The sequence below is a fragment of the Rhinolophus sinicus genome, chromosome 14, assembly GCF_057876585.1.
Source record: "Rhinolophus sinicus isolate RSI-liver-muscle chromosome 14, RSI-T2T, whole genome shotgun sequence".
In the NCBI taxonomy this organism is placed as follows: domain Eukaryota; kingdom Metazoa; phylum Chordata; class Mammalia; order Chiroptera; family Rhinolophidae; genus Rhinolophus; species Rhinolophus sinicus.
In genome coordinates this window covers 146,839,244-146,863,507 of record NC_142514.1, presented here as the reverse complement: position 1 = coordinate 146,863,507, position 24,264 = coordinate 146,839,244, and the positions used below count along the sequence as shown (strand labels likewise).

At 34.4% G+C, this 24,264-nt stretch overlaps 1 protein-coding gene across 2 annotated transcripts in view; it reads left to right on the top strand.

Moving 5' to 3' along the window:
* The window catches only part of SBF2 (SET binding factor 2), a 391,687-nt gene that overhangs the window by 209,119 nt on the left and 158,304 nt on the right, over positions 1–24,264 (top strand). For both annotated transcript variants that reach the window (XM_019728981.3, XM_019728975.3), the window contains exons 7-13: positions 3,972–4,104; positions 5,352–5,460; positions 8,114–8,227; positions 12,212–12,289; positions 13,475–13,588; positions 14,056–14,184; positions 17,284–17,382. In XM_019728981.3, the coding sequence (XP_019584540.3) occupies positions 3,972–4,104; positions 5,352–5,460; positions 8,114–8,227; positions 12,212–12,289; positions 13,475–13,588; positions 14,056–14,184; positions 17,284–17,382 (776 nt within the window). The remainder of the gene's footprint in view (positions 1–3,971; positions 4,105–5,351; positions 5,461–8,113; positions 8,228–12,211; positions 12,290–13,474; positions 13,589–14,055; positions 14,185–17,283; positions 17,383–24,264) is intronic.

Here is a 24,264-nt window from a genome sequence, read left to right as displayed (position 1 = left end):
CTCTGGTGCCTGACCTTTGGGTGTGTCATCCTTGGAGGTGGCTACCTGATGCTCTGGCTAAGTCCGAAGCTGGCCACCAGGTGTGCCATTTCCAGGAACTCCTGAGAGGGGACCTGCTTCAGGCCAAGTTCACCCATAGCCTGTGCCTGGCCACGGGCCAACTGGCATGAGTCACAAAGTAATCCACAGATGGCTACTGCCTGCACTGGGCTTGGAGGTGTCTTGAGAGGCCAGCAGTGACTAGTGTCAGGCTTAGGGCTGCTCAGCTAGAGCTACAGGACATGCTGAAGCCAGAGGCTGGTTGGTGTGTTTTTTTTTGGGTTTTATGATCCTTTGAGAGATTTTAGAAAAGTGAACTGCCTGAGCCAAGACAGTCTATTTATACAGAAAAGCCACTGGAAGCAGTTTGGTTGGATTTGCAAATTGGGTGAGGCAGTTTCTCAGGAAATCACCAGGAGAGGTGAAAGAACAGTGTTAACCAGGTTGATGGAGGCTCAGATATGGCAGCTACTTGAGTCTGCGCACCAGGAGGAAGGAGGGCTCATCAAAGAATCAATGGCTTTCTTCAGTTCCTCCTTCTGGGAGAAAGCTGCCCCTATAGACCTCACCCTGAAGCCAGAAATTTTAGTTCCTCCCCATATGTCCTTGGTGCCTTTCAAGCCTTCGCCTAAGAGCTGGAGCTCAGAAGAAGTGAGTCTGTCAGAGAGAGTCGGTTAGTGAGTAAGTCTGTGTGCAGGCCCTTTAAAAGGAATATTTGGAACTGCAGCCGCCCTCATCTCAGTCAGCCACAATCTCTGCTGGTTTTCACAGCCAGAATTTATGGGGTCTTCTCTCCCTGGCAATGGAACCCTGGGCTGGTGAGTCTGGTCTGGGGCTGGGACCCCTCATTCCTCCGATGAAGACCTCTGTAGCCAAGATATTCATCCGGATTTTTAATGGTCTCACATTAAAAATGGTCTCACACATAGGTGTGAGAACAGCCCTTTCCACTGCCCCTCCTACCCGTCTTGAGGTGTCTTCTTCTGGATGTCCTTAGTTGTAGTGCTTCAGTTCAGCTAGACGTTAAGCAGTTCTCAATGATGGTTATTCTGCAGTTTAGTTGTAACTTTGATGTGGTTGTGAAAGGAGGCAAGCACCACGTTTACTCTGCCATCTTGATCAGAAATCCTGGAGCCTCTTTTCATGTTTATCAGCTATTTTGCTTTCCTCTTCTGTAGATTGTAAGTTCATATTACAGTTGACCCTCAGTCAAAATGAGAGTTAGGGGTACCAATCCCCCCTCAGTTGAAAAGCCACATAATTTTTGACTCCCCCAAAACTTAACTACTAATAATCTATTGTTGACCAGAAGCCTTACCAATAACAGTCAGTTAACACATATTTTGTATGTTTTATGTATTAAACACTGATGCTGTATTTTTACAATAAAGTAAGCTAGAGAAAAGAAAATGTTATTAAAATCATAAGGAAGAGAAAATACATTTACAGTATTTATTGAAAATAGCCCACATATAAGTGGACCCAAGCAGTTCAAACCCATGTTGTAGAAGGCTCAACTGTATTCCTTTTTTGTTTTTTCTTTTCCTATTGATTTTAGTGGGGATTTTTAAAATCGTATTTTAGATACTTATCTTTTTACATTTATATACTTTGTAGATGATTTCTGTTTGAAACCTGTCTTCATTTTTAAATTTATTTTTGGATGGAGAAATTTTTTATTTAAATAACATAATTTGTCAATCTTTTTATTTATGATTTGTGTATTTTACACTCCCTACCTGATTTCATAAAGATATTCTCTGACATCTTTTAATGAAAGTTTTAACATCTTTTTTTTTAAGTCACTGTTTTTTTTAATTAAATATATTGGGGTGACAGTGGTTAGTAAAATTACATTGGTTTTAAATGTACAATTCTATAATACATCAAGTTTTAACATCTTTTAATAGTGAGATTCACGTTGCCATTCAGAGTTTGTCCATTCAGTGAAACACTTTTGAGTGCCTACTCTATACCGTGTTTCCCCAAGAGTAAGACCTGCCCGGACAATCAGCTCTAATGCATCTTTTGGAGCAAAAATTATATAAGACCCGGTCTTATATAAGACCCGGTCTTATATAAGACCCAGTCTTATAGTAAAATAAGATTGGATGTGATGTGATGTGATGTGATGTGATGTGATGTGATGTGATGTGATGTGATGTGATGTGATGTGATGTGATGTGATGTTATGTTATATTATACCTGGTCTTATAGTATAGTAAAATAAGACCGGATCTTATATTAATATTTGCTCCAAAAGACGCATTAGAGCTGATTGTCCGGCTAGGTCTTATTTTGGGGGAAACACGGTAGTAGGTGCTGTGCTTGGTAAGAGGGATATAGAAGTATATAAGGTCCCATGTTACCTTTGAGGAACTCAATTTTAATGAAGGAGACATAGGCAGAAAGAACATGAGCAAAAGTAGAAGAGATATCAAACTGGAAGAAGTGTTCTGAGAGCTAGGTTAGTTCAATATTGATCACACAAGTGTGGGATGGAACAACGGGATTGGAAAGATGGAAGTAGGACCATGAAGGCATTTTAGCATGGAGCTCAGACTTAATCTTGTAGGTTAGGTGTTTTCAAACATTTTTAGCATCAGAACCCTAACTTCAAAGGAAATTAATGATAACAACTATAATAATCCTCATTCTACCAACTGAATCTCGGAGAGATTAATACATTAAACACATTGAAGCAAAATTTCTCTTACTAAATTGCTTCTGCAGAACGGAATGCATTTGAAAATCACTAATCCAAAGGATTAGAAGATATTGAAGGGCTTGAAGCATGAAAATGACATAATCAGATTTATATTTTATGTCTATGATGCTAGAAACTGTCTGAAGGTTAGATTTGAAGTGAATAAGGACTGGATAAGGGAAATCAGCTATGAAACTCTTAGATGAGAGATTAAAAACTTGAACTGTAAATTCAGATGTATCATATGGGATAAGTTGGAAATGATAAAAGACTGCAGCAATTAATAATGGACCAAGAAGAAATTTGCATGTGTCACATGAAGGGACAAGCTATGGTAAGGGAAATATAGCAAGTATTTTACCTTTAGAAAACTAATGGAAACTCTTGATTTACTGGGTTCATGTAATTAAGGTTGAACTGATATGTTAAAAAAAAAAAAAAGGTGATTCAGTAGTAAAAGAGAAAATAAGAAATTATGTACTTATTTAACTTCAATTTGATAAATATCCATGCTGTATTTTCTAGAGTTGCCACTAAAAAAATAAAAATAAGAACAGAGCTTATAAATTCCACACAGCCAGAGGGGATTAAAGAGCCAGGATAATAGAAATCATAAAGAAAGGAAAAAAAGAGGTAGAACAAATAAAAGTATAAAATATGGTCATATATATATATATATGTACATATAGAAATAATTGCAATAAATATAAGTTGATTAAATGGTCTAGTTAAAAGACAAAAGTTGTCAGATTGGATTTTTTTAAATGTCAACTATACTCTATTTACAAGAAGTGGAAAAAACTGAAGTAAAGATAGGGAAAAAGTTATACCAGGAAAATGTCAACAGCAAAGATGGTGTGGTTATATTAACATTAGACAAATGGATTTTAAAGGAAAAAAGAAGTTATTAGAACAATGCCAGCATCTAAAATAGGAATTTAAGTACAGACCTTGGAGATGAAATGAAAAGAAGGTAATAGTGTATTTCCAAACAACCAGTATGTTCAATGAGTTATACTGATTTGAAGAATAAAGAAAAACAACCTAAAAGTTTGGGAAACAAATACCTATAGCTTATGTGAAGTTTATAGTTTAACCAAATATTTTTCTTCAGAGATTTCAAAAATACTGGCTTTTTCATTCCATGTCATTCTAAGTCTGTGTTTGTGGGCAACACATATAAAATTAAATGCATTTGGTAAGCATTCACTCTTGTGTTTTTCAGGAATTCAAAATGTCCTCAGCCTCTTTTGTGCAGTCCTCACAGAAAATAAGGTTCTCTTCCATTCCGCAAGTTTCCAGAGACTTAGTGATGCTTGCAGAGCTCTGGAATCTTTAATGTTTCCTCTTAAATATAGGTGAGATTTTTTTCATTTGGTACTTTTATTTATTTCCGAATTATGCATTAATTATTAATGATTAGTCAAAAGGTCATAGCATAATAGATTTGAACCACAGGGCATATTGTACAAAGTCATGATTCTGATAGAAATCTAACCTAGAATTTGGAACTTTTCCAAGCTGTCTGTTACTGAGTGTTGATTTAGTAAAAAAATAATTTCAATAGTATTATAAGTAGTATTTAGTTCTCTTTGAATACAGTTGGTGATAAATGTTCTAAGTTAGTGCTATATGATTATTTGATATTAAAGAATTATTAATTTGGGGATTATAATGGTATTATGGTTTTGTTAAAAAAAATCGCCCTTATCTTTTTTAGATATCTACTAAAGTATTTATATATAAATAATATGATGTCTGGAATTTGCCTCAAACAGTACAGTAGGGAAGAGAATAGAAGTGCATAGAAAAATATATGTGATTATACATTGGTAATTGTCAAATCTGGATTGGATACATAGGGCTTCATTTTCCTTTTTTTCTCTGTTATTTGAGGGGTATGTTAAAATTTTTCTATGATAAAAAGTTAAAAAAAAAAATCTAAACAGTGATGCCTGGTAGTGCTGTAAATAGAATATTTTATTCAATATACTTTTTTGTCAATTTGATAATTATAACATCTAGGAAACTTAGGTTCATATATACTAGAAAAAAAATTTAGACTGTCTCCAGATCTTACTATTTTTATTTTGACCTACCTGCTTTTCTTAATCCATAGATTAAAAGAGTTTCTAGGCCTTAATATTACTTCGCCATTCTTATTGAATGCAAAAATTGAGTACAGAAAAGGGAATTTGAAATATTGTTTTATGTAGACAAATCATCACCAGTATTGAGGGGAGAGCTGGGCTCATCTGAGGAGTCAGTTATTAGATGTTACCATCTGATATTAGCTTTCTATGTAAGGAAAAATGCTTTCAAGCAAAATTTTAAAAAACCAAGAATACTGTTTGCCTAGCAGGAGAAGGGATAAGGAAGCTGCCCTGTGTTCCATTTACTTTATATCTTGTTTTCTCTGATATCTTTCACATGAAGATTTTTTTAATCTGTCCTTTCAAAAATTAAATATTAACAACTGTAAGAATATTATTGATAATTTCTAGACATAAGTAATCTAAAATTCATACAGCATAAAAATGAAAGAAAAATATGTTTATATTATGGAAAAACACATATATCTCACATATATTTTTATTATTTTCAGTTACCCTTATATTCCTATTCTCCCAGCTCAGCTATTGGAAGTTCTAAGTTCTCCAACACCTTTCATTATTGGAGTACATTCTGTCTTTAAAACTGATGTCCATGAACTTGTAAGTATTCATCTTTAAATTGCCAATTATTTAGGCTAGAGGTTTATCATATTTCCATATTTCTTTGAGTTTTATAACATTTCAACTAATTGCTATTTTCAGATCTGTTGCATTCCTTATAGGAACAATTGGCTGGGGAAAAAAAGCATCACTAAAAAAACTAAATATATTAATTTTTCCTGTAGGAAATATTATTTACAAAATGGATTCATTAATATTTTAAAATGCTCCTCTTCTGGAGCAAAATGCAAATTAAGTTTATCTTTCTGTATTCTTCATCCTATCTATGGGAAAGGAAAATAAAATAATGTATTAATTAGTATTGTATATATACCTTTGTTGTGAGTACTTTATTCATATTTTGAAATGAGGCCTGTGTTAATGCTGAATGGTATAACTAAAAAACAAAAGTCATTTGCAAAAGAGTGAAAGGTTTTAGTGGAATACTACTTCAGTGTGTACCCCACCAAATTATCTATTCTTCATGCTATATGAATAGAAATACCAAAGAAACAAAGTAATACTCAACATTCAAGCCAATTCTGGAAATAATGTATTTAGTTCCCTGTACTGCACGTTAAGAGGGATTGTAATAAAATAATACACTTCAGAGAAGGACATCCAGGATTGTCAAGAGTTTAGAAAATATATCCTGTGAGGCCCTAAGGAAATTTTGTCAGGTGATAACCTGATACTATTTGATAACTAAATATAAATATTTAAGTGGCTGTTATAGGAAAGAAGGGTAAGATTTACTTTTTGTAGCTCTAAAAGGCTGAAATAGAATAAGTGGTTATAGTGGATGTAGAAAGAAATTTAGGCTCAGTATGAGAGTTTTCAACCATTGGAGCTGCCCAATGATGATGAATGGATTTCCTTATGTGAGGAAGTATACTTTCAAGCACTGTAAGTAGAGTGCAAAGGAATAGATTGCATGACACTTTCCAGGGCGTTTAAGAACACTTCTTTTCTTAAAAAGTTGGGCTATATGACATCCATGATCCACATATCTTTAAAATTTTGTAATTCTACTTTTGTTTTAGTTTTAAATGCCAGCAAAGGGGTAAGCTCTGTTGGTACTTAATACATAATTGCAGTTGGTACTTAATACATAAATTAAGTCATAGGTGTTATTTAAACTGATTCAACAAGTTAATTGTAAACAGGGCCCTCATTCATATATTAATCATTCTCCCTAACCTTATATGTTAACATCTAGTTCCTGTGTAACTTTGATATCACCATATAAAAATATGTGTAAATTAATAAACGTATTCAGTAAAACCTAGTTAGTACTAATTGGAAGCATATCCATCTGGTTTTTAGGTAGTTTATTCCCAGTAATTTTTTTTCTCTGGAGGGGGAACGAACCAAGTGTTGCCAAAAGTAAATTTCTTAATTTTTTGATGAATAAATTAGAGTGAATTTTAAACTTGTTATCAATGTAATAACTTCAGCAACCTTGGCTAGTGTCTCTATTACATTTTTATGTTAGTTATTGTAAAATAAATTTTTGTAAAATGCTAAAAGTAGTTTACTTTCTTGAGTACCTAAACAGTACTGTTTTGATGTATACTGATTGCTTTGCTTATTAACTCTTGTAATGATTACTGTGCTATTTGGGTTATGGGTAAACTACTATAATAAAGTATCCAAAATGCAATGGCCCAAACAAAATGGAATTTTATTTAATACTTACATGGCAGTCTGTAGCGGTGTTCCATTATGCCAGACCAGTTTGCTCCATGAACTCATCGAAGGTCCAAGCTTCTTTCCTTCTTGTTTCTCTACCGGAATCCTGTCAGGTGTTGTCATCATCTGAGGGTTCAAGGTTGGGTTGCTGCCAGTCCATAGTTTCAGCCATGGAAGGGGTAGTGCCTTAACATTCCCTCTATTTTGAGTGCTCAGAGGTATACACATCACTTTTCATGTTCCATTGGCAGAAACATAATCACATGACACACCTAATTTCAAAGGAAGCGGGGAAATGTGGTAATTTCCCCTTATCCACAGGTGATACATTAAAAGGCCCACAGTGGATGCCTGAAACCACAGATAGTACTGAACTCTATATATATATTATGTTTTTTCCTATATACATATACCTTTTCACTTAAGAAAGCATCTTACAGCTTCTCGTTGGCATATCCGAATTGCCAGTATCACTACTCTTGCACTTTGGGACCATGATTAAGTAAAACAAAGGTTATGTGAAAACAAACATTGCAATAATGCAACAGTCAAGTTGACTACTAAGTGACTAATGTGTGGGTATCATATAAAGCATGGATACGCTACACAAAGGGATGATTCACGTTCCGGCCAGGAAGGAGTGGGGCAGCGCAAGATTTCATCACACAACTCAGAATGGCGTGCAATTTAAAACTTATGAATTGTTTATTGCTGGAATTTTCCATTTAATAGTTTTGAATTAGTTGCCAGAGGGTAACTGAAACCTCAGAAAGCAAAACAGCAGACAAGGGGGGACTACTGTATACAGTAGCTGGGAAGCCATCAACCCAGCATTCTATTGCTGTGAACAGCCAAGAGGCTCTTCCACACCGATGCTTCTCATTTTGAATTAGTGAAGGCCAAATTAGTTTAACAACAAATACATTTCAGCAATTATATTAATTTTTTTTATCTCTTTTAGTTAGATGTAATCATAGCAGATTTGGATGGAGGCACTATTAAAATTCCTGAATGTATTCACCTCTCTTCCCTCCCGGAACCACTTCTGCATCAGACTCAAGCAGCTCTTTCTTTGGTATGGCATTTTTTTAAATAGTAATTTTCTTAATTTAAATCTAAAATAAGATAATTAGAATTAAATATCATTGGCAATGTAATTACTTAAAAAAGAAAGTTCTTAAAACATGAATATAGTCTCATGTAGTATTTAGAATAGGAGTCTATGTCAGATATTATTTAAAGAATATTCTTTGAATCTTAACTGAGTATTTGTTCTACTTTCATTCTTTCACTCAGCCTATTTATTTTATATATATATATATATATATATATATATATATATATATATATATATATATATATATATATATTTAATACTGTCCTAGGTATTGGAAACACACCTGTGAAAACAAGACTAGACTCTGCCCCAAAATCACTGCTTGCTCTAAAATCCCCCATTAAAAGCCAGCACTTGTTCCTTTTCCTTCAACCTCCTTATTGACATCTCATTCCTCTTAAGTAGATGTGCTACTTGCAAAATAGTGTGATATTGTTTTGCCAACGTTTTCAGTTTACTGCAGGAAGATGTAACTTATAGATAGATTAAATGTCCAACATTCTGGGTGTTTCCCACTGAAACAAATTTAATTTTTTTGGTAACTATTTTATCTCAGTTGATTTTTAAAAGCACAGTATTTTATTTGACTGACATTTTAGGTGTCCAGTTAACCATCATCAAAAAATTGAAACTTAGAAATTCTGCATTCCTTTTCAAGCCATTATATTCCTTTTCAAGGGCTTCATATTCTTTTTTTTTCTTTTTTTTGTAGTTTCAGGTGCACAAAACAATGTAATAGTTAGACATTTATCATTTATATCCCTCACACATGTCAACTCCCCTACCCCCATCCACTATCCCTCTGACATCGTACACAGCCATTACATTTCCACTGTCTCTCTTCCTAATGTTGTACTCCACCTCTTGTAACTGTATATATGTGTATAAAATTGTAGTTGACATTCATTATTGTTCAGCTTCCGCTTCAGGTGTACAGTGCAGTGATCAGGCATCTACATTTTCCCTGAGGTGGTCTCCCTAATGAGACAAGTGTCCATCAGATACCCTACAGAATCATTACAACATTACTGATTACATTCCCCAAATTGACTTGTATAGCCCCGTGACAATCTTGTAGTTACAGACTGTGCTTTCTAATCCCCTTACCTTCCCTTTATCCCCCCCCCCACATTTAGCAACCCTCAAGTTTTCCTCTATGTCTCTGAGACTGTTTCTGATTAGTTCATTCATTTATTCTTTTCTTTAGATTCCACATATAAGTGAGGTCATATGGTATTTGTCTTTCTCTGTCTGACTTATTTCACTTAACATAATATTCTCTAGGTCCATCCGTGTTGTTGCAAATGGTAAGATTTATTTCTTATTTATGGCTGCGTAATACTCCATTGTATAAATGTACCACAGTTTCTTAATCCAGTCGTCTACCGATGGATATTTTGGTTGTTTCCATGTCTTGGCAAGGCCTTCATATTCTTCTTCAATAATATTCCAGGCTGAACTGCTTAAAATCTTCTTTTTCTCTCTTTGATAGAAACTTAAGTAGGAACTCAGAAGTCTAGAATTACCAGGAGGGATTTTATTCTCAGAAAATTTCAAATTTATGTTAGTCTCTATTGTTGTAGAGGTAGCTATAGGATAGGAACATTTAGAGACGATTGATTTTTTTTTCCTAATGTAATTTGTAATCTGGAATACAAGGTGTGATAGAGTGGAAAAAATATTAGTGTAGGACTCAGAAGACCTAAATTCAGTCTGTATTCTGCCACTGAATATTACTGAAAAAATCACATTCCATCTCTAGATCTCTGTTTCCTGGTCTTTATCTGTAGAATGACTGTTTTATACATAGGATGACAAAATGACTGTTTCTCAAAGTGAAGTATGGAGATGATTTGGGGTTGTGTATGGCAACCATTTTTGTTTTAATATGTAGTATAGTGTTTATTTAAAATTGCACGTAAAACCTGTAATTTTGCAGATGATAACATCTAAGAAAACACTAGATTCAAAGAGGTAAATTGATTTAAAGACAATTTAAAGAAAAATATTAACTAAATAATTACATCGGTGGTATGTGGATATATTAAAAGCTGAGAAGGTAGTATTTGAGTGGTTTAAAAAAGTTTAATGTTTCTAGAAGTCTTTAAGTTTTTAAATCTTATGTGTGATTACTTAATTTGTAATTATTCAGGGATTAAGTACTAAAATTAACACAGATTAAGATTTTAGTTCTTAAGTCACTGGCTTTTGGTAGAGGTTTTGCTGCATAATGGTATGTATACCTTGACCTGTAATACGTGTACCACCAAATTTAATCAATGAGTAAAATACATTTTTGGCAAAACTGAGCATGCCTATTTTTGTAGTTATCAAGCACAATGGTGGATTATGTGCTACAGTGTGGTACTATAAATAAGACATAAGAGTATAGTATATTGTCAGACTAGGACCAAAATGAAATCATGTTTGGACCATGTCGGAGCTTTGATACACAAGTATATGAGCTTCATTTGGTTAGTAAATAATTGTAATCAAATGGCAACACAGTACTTGAACTGTGTAATAACCATTGGATGATTTTATAAACATGAAGATATTGTACTGTAGTAATGTTTGGGTGATTAGGCTATAAATATTTTCAATATTTTAGTGTCATTTTAAAGTATTGTTTTGAATCCTTCAGTCTATTTTAAGTATACTGCCAAAACCTGAGTATTTGAAAATGATTCTGTAAATAGAAACGCAAAAATTTGCTATATACTGATGCAGTTTTATCTTTTTCTCTGTATAAATTCTGCACAGATCTTTTTTTCTCACCTGCTCCCCAACCTGCTTTCCTTCAAAGCGTAGCTCAAATGTTATCTTCGTTTATTAGCTTTGCATAGGTTGAATTAATTATACTTGATATTTCATGTTATTCTTTATATTTATAGTATTTGCCTCATTGTATTGTACTTTTACCTGTCTGGACTGTAAGGATCATAAGCTTATTTTCTTTCTCCTCACATTTCAGTTAATTAATTAACTAATTAATTTTTAGTTATATTAAGAAACATAAAAACAAATGCTTGTTTAAAATTTTCAACTGTGTAGACAAATAGCTCTGCCCTAGGCCATTCCCTTCTCAGTACATGTACATATATAAATTTAAGGTTTATTTTGTTTTATTTTCAAATCAATGAGACTATATTATGTGTGTTTTTCTAGAACATTTTTTTTCATTAAATATTTTATTTATTAGCATAGAATTAACCCCTGGTTGTTTGCAGAACGTGAAAGCATTCACAAGACTCTACAAAGTTGGAGAGCAGAAAGATTTATTGAAAGTCAGGCAGAGAGAGAGAGTTCTGTTTGGAACTGGCAAAAGGAATTTTGTCCAGGCAGTCTGATAGAGAGAGCTGCCGAGACAGAGGGGTAAGAGAAATACTGGCAGAAGAAGCTTGCCAGGACAGAGTCTGATGTCGACAGCTGTGCCGATGAGAAGGCGTGCTAGTGTTTTATATTTTCCATGCAGTATGTAGGGTGCTTGTCAGCTTGCAGAGGAGTTGCCGTTGCAATTGTCTTCTCCTGGGAACTGTCCTGTTCCCATCTATGATGGGTGTTTGTAAGTGTGCAGGGGTTTGCTATTGCAATTGGGAACTGTTCTGTTCCTACCTATGATGGATGTAAGGTGCTTGTCAGCTTGCAGGTACAGTGCTAAACCAGGGGAGTTGGAGCCAAATGGTTAATATTTAAGCTCACCCCTGTTAGCCCAAAAGCTCGCTCCTTCTGTTAGCTCTTTACTTGTCTCATCATTTTGTTTTTGAGATCTTTCCACAATAGTACATACCGACGTTGCCTCAGCTAATTGTGTTGTATTTCCTAGAGAACAATACTATGATTCATGTACTGGCACTTTTTCATCATAATGTTCCAAGTAGATTAAATAATAGGTTTTATTGATATTAAGGTCTTCTTCATAACAAAACTTCTTTGCTTTAGGTTCTACACCCAGATTTGGAAGTAGCAGATCATGCTTTTCCCCCTCCACGAACAGCTTTATCCCACTCAAAAATGCTGGTAAGAAGTTTAAGAGTAAAATTTGATGCTTTTAAAGAGAGCTGTACTTTTATTTGTATGGTTGTTAAAGATGCCGAATTAGATGGATAGACTTGTAAAAATAATGAGAGTGAGATGGACAGCATAGTTTAAAATAAAAACAAACAAACATAAAAGGTGGGGATTAGGTGGGCAGCCTAGTAAAAAGAAATTAAGAGAATTGCCATTGACTGACCTTGTGAACTGCTCAAGGAAGAGCCACAGGGCAGCTCATTAACCAGGTAGGGAGAAGGGAGGGCTACAGCTATTGCCGTGAGGAGGCAAGAGTAAGTATGGGACCAAAAAAATCAGAACCTGGGTTATAGCCTGGAAAACCATGCCAAGCAGCAAATCAGAAGGGTCGATCAAGGATAAAAAAGGGAAGCTTACAAAAAATGGAAACAGAGATTGTTGACAACCAGAGACAATTAAGTTTGAGGAAGGAGTAGATGAAAATAGTCCTAATTAGAAGCCATAAAAGGGTGAGTATATAAGAAAGGTCCCTTTTTTATTTTGCTGAGCACATTTCTTAAGAGATGACCTTTGTGGCCAGTGAGGAGCCTCATAGATGGACACCTTTGACAAGTTCCTTAAGCATTCTTGACTATTTCCTCACCAATTAAAGGATTGACTAAATAAGTCTGTAAGTTTCCTTACAGTTCTAAAACTATGATTTTATTAAAACCTGAATTATCAAAATAGATTTTTAAGTCATACATTACTAATATAAGAATAGATTTTTATAATTTGGATGAATTTTGGAAAAATTTTATAAGCTTTTAAAATAGAGGTGTTTTTTTCCTTTTATATTTGTGACAAATTCTTTTGATGGCTATCAAAATCAAATGACTTGGGAAATATGCCCTTCTTTAGCATGATAAAGGGGAGACTCTGTGACTTATGGTTTTTTTTGATAGGAACATTGGATCTAGTTTTGTTTGGTTCAATTTTAAAAAGAACTATTTAATAGCCTGCACTGTCCAACAGTGGGACAGACTGGATGCCCACCATTCAAGGCTGCCACAAATGAGACGTATGTGTAGGAAGCACAGACAGATAGACTTACTAAATAATCCCTCAGGTTCTTTACAATTTTTTGATTTCGTGATATTTCATTTGTTTTTTAAGAAATTCCATTACCTAACATGTTTCTTCTTATATTTTCAGGATAAAGAAGTACGTGCAGTTTTTCTTAGATTATTTGCACAACTTTTCCAAGGATATAGATCGTGCCTACAACTTATAAGAATTCATGCAGAACCAGTAATACATTTTCACAAGGTAAGATACAATACCGTGTTGTATCTGTCCAAAATGTAGACTCTGAATAAAACAACTTGGTTGTCTATTGCTAGCCATGTATTTTGACCTTAATTTATCAAATGAAGTTACTTTAAAATCTCTGCTTTGTGTGGTTAGATGATAATATTTAATAATATTATACTATGGAACTGGCATGTTTACCTTCTAAGTATGTTATTCTTTAAATGATTTTTCTTTTAAAATTGAGTGTTAATTTTTTATTTCTCCCCTCCTGCTTTATAGACAGATTCATTTTTATTCTTTCTAGTATATGTAGTATTTCAGGTATCAAAAACCTTTTTTGAGAGAAATGTATTTCATAATAACACATCCATGCATAAAGATATTTATATATTCAGGTTTTTATCTTTCTATTATATTTTGTTTTGCTCATGCATTCATTACTAAGTGATAAATTATTCATTTCACATTTTCTTTTTTTACAGACAGCTTTCTTGGGGCAGCGTGGTTTGGTTGAGAATGATTTCCTCACTAAAGTTCTCAATGGAATGGCATTTGCAGGTTTTGTTTCAGAAAGAGGCCCTCCCTATAGATCCTGTGATCTCTTTGATGAGGTATAGTTCTTATCAAATGAATGCATTATTTACAGACAAAATTGGTGGTTAATAGTAGAGAAGTAGTATTTTAAACTTTTAATTGAAATCATAAGTATAAATTAAATATCAAGTAATCCAAATAGTATTTGGATCTTGGTATTTATAATGTGGATTAGAAAAATTAGAAAAAAACGTAATTATAGGGTGTCTTAGAAGTACATAAAAAACTTGAACAACTGAATTTTAAATAGTTGATTAAAATTTTTTGAAAAATTGACAGTGATTGTACAAATGGAGCTCTTATTTTTGAAGGCAATAACACTATTCATCAGTTTCATAGAGAGAAAGGTCTAAGTTTAATGTATAGATATGTGGTTTCAAACAGTTACATGTAGTCTATCAGTGTCCTAGAGCCATAGTTTAGCTTAGCATTCTTACTAATCAATAATCAACATTTGTCTAGCTAGCTCCCTTGAGAGATACTAAATATATGGAAGGCAGATTTAAGTCTTCATCGTCAAAGAATTGGCTATATAAAGAGAAAATTAGGACAAATGTGACTCATAATAAGGATGCTATTTTGTGTTAGTTGATATTTCTCTTATTTTAATTCATTTTTCCATTTATCATTGAACTATTTTTCACAGCAACCCATTCAGGTGGATAGAACAACGAATATTACTCCCATTTCAGTTCAAAAGAGCACTGTATTGGAACCAATAAATCTAAAAGTTCCTTGAAGTCTATAAAAGAAAAACACTCTTAGCACCCAAGAAAGGAGAATAGTATAGTGATCTTATTTTGCTGCTGGTGGTTTTATTTTATATAGAGAAGATAGGAATTAAAGTTTTAAAGATCCTTGCTTCAGAGAAGGATCTTTTATTCTTTGTAAAGATATTTAAGTGTTCACAGGTAAGAATGAAAGAAGAGACACATGTTTTAGTTCTGAGTATGGAGACCTGCACCAGATGCTTTTGTTTATAATTAACACAAAGCTTATGAAGATTTAGGAGTGATTGCCCTGAGACAGACAATTCTTTCTGATCAATTATTAATCACTGATGCCCTAATACCACTATTAAATAAATGTGACATAGTCATTGATTATCTAACACTCACATATATCAGCCTTTAGATCCTGAACTAAGTAATTGATACATAATGTTTTATGGGGTTAAATTAGATGCTCTTCAGAGTCTTATAGCTCCTATATTTTATTAGTGTCTGAAGCATTCTTAATCGTGACATTGGTTTATGTATCCCCTTTCTTTTCCATCCAAATTCCCTTCGTAGCTCCCTCTGGCAATATCATCTCAACTAATAAATCAGATTTAATTGCAGAAAACTTGCTTGCTGCAGCCTCTGACTATTTTTGTAAGTCCTTCCCTTGCCTGAAGTGCCCTCTTCTATCAGTCTAACCATGACTTTCCATTCTTCATACTCTGCTCTTATCTCACCACCTCCTCCAGTCTTTCCTAGAGTAGATGACTCTGAGAGCCACTAGTCTGCATTAAGCTTTATTTTGTGTCTCTAACTTTGTATGGCAACCTATCTTTTATTATGTACATTTATATACATAAGATATATATTTCCTCTCGATAGAAACCATGATAAGGCAAGGATTCTGTCCAGGGTTCCTATTTGGGTCTCACCTTAGTGTTCATCCAGTTCTGCATTCTGCTTATAGTGATGATTTTTGGTGTCTTGTTGATGTTCTTACTTGAAAGCCAGTTGTTCATATATATACCTTAGTGAAGGACCTAAAAGGAAGGAGACATTAGACCTAATTTCTTCTTCTACCCTCTTTGGCCATTTAATTGGTTTGCATGTGAATGTATTTGTGTAGGAAAGTAGTGTTTGCCACTGGGAAAGGGATCCTTGTTTTCATTTAGCCTAGGGCAGCCTACCACGTGACAGGTTTATGGAGCTTTGAGAAGCAACTTGTATTGTGTGTTGTCTCATCCCCATACACCCATCAAATAGGCTTGTTAGAATTAAAGAGACGTTTGCCTTTGTTTGACAATCTTTCTGAATCCTGGCCTACAATAGGTGAAGCCATAGTATGTATGTCTGTCTGCTTCAGTGAATCTATTAGTTCCTAAAAGAAAAAAATTTTATACTCTTTAAAAAAATCAGCCATCCTTCTCACACACAGCTTTTTTCCTGTCGGTACTTTTTTCTCCAAGTATACACACTCACACAGTTCTCCCTTCAAATTAGTTAGTAGGGAAATGGATTAGAGTTTATACAATTTGAGACTAGAAGGAGCCTAAAAATCATCTTGTTCTTATTAAAATAAGCTTACCATCTTACTTTAGAGATGAAGAAACTGAAGCTCAGGAATTTAGGGACTTGCAGAGCTAGGGCTGGCCTCTGAGCCACTGACTTGAACATTTGATTCATGTTTTGTGAGTGAGGGAAATGTTTGAAGACTTTCTGACCATCTGAAATTCTCGGAGTGAGAGAATTCTCTCAGTGAGGTCTGGAAAATGAGAGGTTCTCTCTGAGTTCCAGAAATGACTACCGTGTTTCCCCGAAAATAAGACCTAACCAGACAATCAGCTCTAATGTGTCTTTTGGAGCAAAAATTAATAAAAGACCCAGTATTATATTATATTATATTATATTATATTATATTATATTATATTATATTATATTATATTATATTATATTATATCATACTATACGATACGATACTACACTACACTACACTACATTACATTACATTATATTATATTATATTATATTATATTACATTATATTATAAGACCCAGTCTTATTTTACTATATTTTACTATAAGACTGGGTCTTATACTAATTTTTGCTCCAAAAGACACATTAGAGCTGATTGTCGGGCTAAGTCTTATTTTTCAGGGAAACACGGTATTCCCAAGAAAAAATAGGGCCCTAAGTCATTAGAGAGAGACCAGCAGACTAAGGACTCGATTGACTCTGTAACTCTAGAATAGAGGTGAAGTCCAGTGAAAACCTAAAATATTTTGTTTTAATAATAGTATGTATTTTGGATCCTTGTTGGTTTGCAAATGTATGAAATAAACACACAGTTTTCTAGCCTAATTTGAAGTTGATGTTTTGCTATTTGATCCTTTTTTCCAGTTGGTAGCTTTTGAAGTAGAGCGAATTAAAGTTGAAGAAAATAACCCATTGAAGGTGATCAAGCATGTCAGAGAACTTGCTGAGCAACTATTCAAAAATGTAAGTAAGTATATTTATTTAGATAGTCATTAATTGTAAAAGTACTAATAAAGTGTTTTGTTTGAAAAACTAACAAGTTTCATCTCTCTAGTGATAATCTTTTTACTGTGAGTTCAGACGTTTGGGACTATACGTTATAAGATATTACAATTGGTGCTGTACATCAAAATAGACCTTATTTTGTAAAGTGCTTTTCCTGTCATTCACGTAATTTTCCAGTTTGTCATTTGCCCTCACTGTGATTTTCATTTAGGTCTCTGTCTTCTTAGGAGACATTTTAAGACATAAAGATAATGTCATTTTAAGATTATAAGACTTTAAGACATAAAGATTATACTTATTGGTGACCAGAACTATCTCAGATAGAACTGACCAATGCATTCTGCTTTAGCTTGGTACAGTGATTGTCCACTGGATCAGGAAAATCATTTGAGTTGGCTTGTTTTGAATAGATAGGGAGTGAAAAGCTGAAGGAAAGACAGCAAGATGTCAAGTGACCAGCCACAGAAACTCAAGGGTGAAAATATTCCCCATATAAAAGAAATGCAGTAAGTTAAAAAGATTGATATTTCACACTGATAATGTGTGAAATAATAATTTGGATACCAGGAAGATTGAGAACCTAAGATGACAGGGAGATTGTGTGCATGCAGAAAAATGCATTTGGGTTAATGATTACTAGTCATTCCTACTGCTTGTAAAGCTTTTCAGAGTTGAATACTTTTACTAAGAAAAGGAAAGTAAGTGGAAAATACGGTCTTCCAAGGTAAAGTTGAGGGAAGATGTATTTTTCAAGAGATATAGTTAAGAAGGGTTTGGGATCGATATCCTGGTATTGTTTAACTTAATTACTTGCATAGATGCACCGTTTTGGATGTTGGGTCATCAGTCACATCCATTCCAAATCTGAGAACCAATTGGATAAAAGCAAGAATACTAAAAGAATACTAAATTATGTTTCTTTATTCAATTACTTATGAATTTTATTTCTGAAGCTATTTTAAAATTTATCCCTTGGATTGATACCCTAAACTCCACATATAACTGTTCAATATTATACTAAGTCTAATTCTTAATTAGTGTGCTGCAAATTTAAGAAAAGTTTTATCAGAAGGAAAACTTGTGACGTATCAACACTTTACATACATCATCCCTAATCCTCATAATGATAATGTACGATAGGTTCCATTATCCCCATTTTAGTGGGGATAGTTGGCTCAGGATCATATGGCTATAAATACTTGAATTCAGATTTTAGATTCAGGAATTGTCATCTGTCCAGTTACTAAGCCTGTGTTCTTTCACTCCATTAGGCTGGCTCATCTCCAGTTGGAAAAATAGTGATATTTCCAATGACTGACTTTATACTTAGTCCTTTATAAAGCACTTTAACATGCTTTCTCATATGATCTTGAAAATTACTCTGTGAAATAGATAGAGCAGGTGTTGATATGTGAGGAAACTGAAGATTAGAAAGCTTTTTTCCCTTGCCCACTAAGAGTTAGCTTTCGAAGAATAGCAAAACATCAAATGGAAGTCAGTGTTTGATACTCTGGGACTGATTCCTTTAATATTGAATGTGTATTTCTTAGATCTTTACAAGCCTATTCCAGAACTTCAAAATTTTATAGCCAATAAGTAACCAGAGCTGGGGTTCTGTTACATGACTAAGTATACAATGTATGTAAGGGGGTGTGTCGAGCCACTTTAATGCAAAAATGAAGTAAATCCTTTTTTTGTCATCCTGGAACTTAAATTTTATGATACATAGCTAACACTAAGCCAACACAAAACTGAAAACTGTAGTAAAACAAATATCTAATAATTATATATTCTTAAAGGTGAATGTAATACACAAACAACCTCTGCCTCTAACACTTTTAAAGTGGTCATCGTAAGGGATTTCATTACTAGGTAAGAGTTGGAAATTGCCCTTCAAATGAACTCTACATTTCTTGAGCCATTTTTGGACTTTTTCCCCTACCACCATCTAATTCTATTCTATTTAATATAATCAATTCCATTCATTCATTTATTAGGCACCTACTATTGCCAGCCATTTTCTAGGTACATGATTCTCCTAATATCCTCGAGAAGAGGATACACGTACATGATGAGTAAGAATTTGAGAATATCCCAATGCATTGTCCCAGACTTTCTGGGAATCCTTCTAGTTTTAAGATTCAAAAGTCTTTCGTGCTCCCAACATTCTTGAAGTAAATACTCTACAAAGTTAGAAAGCAGAGTATGATGGTAAAGTTAAGTTCTTGGGTCATGCAGGAAGTTGAGGGGAGAGAAGAAAGATGGTCTCAATGGTCTCAGTGCAAGGAAAATAATCTAGATGATTCATTTTTAACAAGTCAATTTTTTTTAATCACATTTCTTAAATTCTCTTTTGGTAAGCAAGAACCAACCATATAATTTGACTGTTTCCTTATTATTGGGCTATAATTGAGACCTGGTTATTCCATTTAGAGGTTTGTAAATATTTTATTGCTCTGAACTCTGTTATGTGTATCTAGCCTCTCTCCGTCACTTCCCTTTGAAATACCTCAGAAACGAACCTTAATTTTCCAATTTCTTATCACCACTCTTTTATATTGCTTTTTAGTGAGTAGGGATGAATTGTAGGAATGTGAGTAGACGTGAATAGGGTGAATTGTAACTGGGTTTAGCTGCTCTTCTGTCTTTCTGAAGCTTACTAAATAATTAAAAAGGGTATTTGGTGACTTTGGTGAAGGAGGGGAATAGGAAAGTGGAATGAAGGGGAAGGAACGGAATAAATACATTAGAGACAAATTGTGTAAGTATTGGTAAGCTTTATATCATGCAGATGATTGGCCATACATTTATGCAGCTTTTCTTTCCAGGTCCAATTGATAATCCTGGGTCTGCCTACTTTGGCTTTCAGAATCTTCAATCTGCATAGCAGCACATTTAGCTACTTACCTGCTCTATCCCTGTGATTCTTGATAAACACTTGTAAAGGACCACTGACTGCACACAAAATGAGAATATTAAGATAGGCCAGGACAAGAACTTTATAAAACCTCCATTTCAAGACATTAAGAAACTAGTTGGACACATGTTTTACTGTTTTATATAGTGCAGCGTTTCTAATTTTGCATTTGCAGTACTACATAAATATTAGCTGGCCGGTGTGATTTGTCTGACAGTTTTCCTAAAAGTTAAAGGAAAAATGAGAGCACTTGGACTTTCTTATAAAATAATATGAGATTTTTAGTTGTGCCTTGTGATATTAAAACAGTTTTAAAAATCTTAACAGGAGAACAAAACCCAAATAAAGGAATAGCCATTCTAAATCACATAAGACCTATACCTTTTACATTTCTGCAGAAAGTTAATTTCACTACCAGGCAAATTTATTCTACACTGATGATATTTGTACTCTTTGGTAACTGTGAGTAAAGGGATTTTGTGTGGTTATTGTTATAGGAAGGAATGAAAATACTGTAATCATCTTTAGTCTTAAAAAGTCAAAACATAAACAGCTTCTTTAGGTTATTATGAGGAAATGAGCATAAAAATCCCAAAGCGTAAAAATCAAACTCCTTCCCCTATCTTATCTGATTTGTTTGTTCATTTTTAAGTCAGGTTTACTGTGATATAATTTACATATAGTAAAAATTGCCATTTTTAGTGTATAGTTCTATGGGTTTTGACAAATAAATGAAGTTATACAACCACCACCACCACCACCACCACAATAAGGACATAGAACATTTCTATTACCCCTCAGATTTCCTTAATGCTCGCTTATAGTCATATCTTCCCACCACCTCAGACTCTTAGCAAATGATCTGTTTTCTGTCTGAGTAGTTTTTACCTCTTTCATGGTTTTTTGAGTTAGGTTTCTTACACTTAGCATTATGCATTTCAGATTCACCCATGTCACTGCTTATATCTGTTGTTAATTTCTTTTTGTTGAGTAATATTCCATTGTATGAATATACCAAAGTTTTATTTATCTGTTGACCAACTGAAGGCAATTATGAATAAAACTACCCTGAACATTGGCATAGATTTTTGTATGAACATAAATTTTCATTTATCTTGGGTAAAGTTTTAGGTATAGGATGCTGGGATATATGATAACAAAATGTTAAAACACTGCCAGAGTGTCTTCCCAGGTATCTGTACCATTTTACATTCCCACCTGCAGTATATGAGTTTCATTTACTCCATATCTTCACCAACACTTGGTATCCTCGGTTGTTTGTTGTTTTTTAAAAGATTTTACTGGGGAAGGGGAACAGGACTTTATTGGGGAACAGTGTATACTTCCAGGACTTTTTCCAAGTCAAGTTGTTGTTCTTTCAATCTTAGTTGTGGAGGGCGCAGCTCAGCTCCAGGTCCAGTCGCCATTGTTAGTTGCAGGGGGCGCAGCCCACCATCCCTGTGGGAGTCGAACTGGCAACCTTTGTGGTTGAGAGGATGCGCTCCAACCAACAGAGCCATCTGGGAGCTCAGCAGCAGCTCAGCTCAAGGTGCCGTGTTCAATCTTAGTGGGAGTCAAGGAATCAAACTGGCAACCTTGTGGTTGAGAGCCCACTGGCCCATGTGGGAATCGAACCGGCAGCCTCAGGCGTTAAGAACACAGAGCTCCAACTGCCTGAGCTGCTGGGCCTGCCCCCCCTCGGTTGTTTTTTTGTTTGTTTGGTTGGTTTTGTTTTTAGCTGTTCTAATAGGTATGTAGTGGTATCTTATTATGGTTTCAATTTGCATGTGACTAGGTGAGTGAGAATATGCTTGTAGGTCTCTTAGCTAGTCACTATATCCTTCCTTGGTACTTGTAAAAGTAATACTTGTCTTAGAATGTGAAGCTTCCATCTAGAATCATGAATTAGAGAAGTTCTCAACAAGGGCAACCTCTCCCCCACTCCTACCCCCACCGCCCTCCGAAATTTGACAATATCTGGAGACATTTTTGGTTATCACAACTGGAGAAGGTATGCTAACTGGCATCTGATAGGTAGGTAGAGGTCAAGGATGTTTCTAAACATCTTACAAAATATAGGACACCCTCCTCCCCCCAAAACCAAGAATTATCTAGCCTAAAATGTCAGTAGTGCCAAAGTTGAGCAACCCTGGATTAGGCCAACCAGCGCATTAAATGTTAAAGTCATATACCAAATTTATTTGTATTAAGGATGAGACATTAATTCAGTTGGGTGATCATTGACAGGCCCAGAAGGATGGAAAATTGAGAATGTTTCATTTCATCAATATTGATTTCACAACCAGGCAAATCTAAAAAGTCTAGTTACATTTTCTCAGTGTTTAACAACTTAGCCCAGTGATAGTATTGGTTTCAGCTGTATTTGAAAGGATTTGTATAACTTGCTGTCCCACACAGCTCTAGGTATAATTGGTGCATATTAAATAATTATTAAATACCTAAATTAATATGGAAAACTTGGTAACCTCTAACAAGGTCACTTTGATTCGTCATTCACTGCTGAAACCAATGTGTAGGAAGAAACTTTTTCCCAATGTGGTCTTGCCTACTTTGAATTTCCAGTAGGGGGTTGGGTTTTTTTGTTTTGTTTTGCTTTGCTGTGCTTTTATTTGAAGTGCATTTTCAGCCTCTTTTTCAGTAAGCCCAAGACATATTCTCCTTTAGCTTGCCAAGAATAGAGAAAAATCCATGTTTCCAGACCAGATGGTATGTGTGTCATTTTTTCAAGTCTGAGAAAATCATTGTACCTCTCATTACTATAATAAATCCTTATAGCAGGGTTACAGAGACCTTTTTTTTCCTTTTTTCTGATTGATTGATTTATTAAATTTATTGGGGTGACAATGGTTAGTGAAATTACATAGGTTTCAAGTATACATTTCTATAATACATCTTCTATATATCACATTGTGTGTTCACCACCCAGAGTCAGTTCTCCTTTCATCACCAGACATTTGATCCCGTTTACCCTCTTCTACCATCCCCATCTCCCCTAACCCACTGGTTAACCACTAAACTGTTGTCTGTGTCTGGGGGTTTTTATTTGTTTGTTTGTCTTGTTCCTTTGTTGCTTTCAGTTTTATATCCCACATATGAGTGAAGTCATATGGTTCTCAACTTTTTCTGCAGAGACCATTTCTTGAAAATCATTATCCAACTTCAAAATTCCCTTTGAGTGGAAGTGCATTTTGCCAGCTTTTTGGCAGTTCATCTTGGTTGCTTTGGACAAAATTGTTACCGTGTTCACCATAAGTACCATAAGTGTTTAGATGTGTAACTCCTTGATTATTATTTTATGTTTGCATTTCTCTGCAATTAAAGATGAAAATTTGGCTCCTTCTTTGTTCTACTGGAAAATGATGAATTTCCTTGTTTCAACAAGGAGATTCAACAACAAAATTGGGCTGCAGTTTTTAATGAGTTCAGTAATCTTCAAGGGACTGGTCCAAATTCATTTGGAATTATAAATAAGAGCAGATGTTTCTAAGAATATGTAGAGTTCAGTGAGCCTTAAACTTCCTCTCATTTCTACTGTCTTCTCAAAAGTCATTATGTGATCAAGCTGGGTGTATTGTAGGTGATGAATGTGATCCTTTGTATTTGCCACACTCCCCGTTAGAGGGCAGCAGTGTACAGACACAGCTGTCAGAAAACCAAATATACTATATTTGGGGGCATGAACCTGTTTTGAATCTTCTAAACATAATTGAATTATAATTTAGTAACTTTAACCCATAATCTGAATTTTTATGTAGACTATCTGTACAGCTATAGGATAGCTTCATCTTTGAACTTTGCTTTAAAATGATAAAAAATAAATGCTTATTATTCTGAATTGTATATGGATTTGGTTTACAATATTTCAAACTGCTTATGAGAAGGAAAACACTGTTAATGATTAA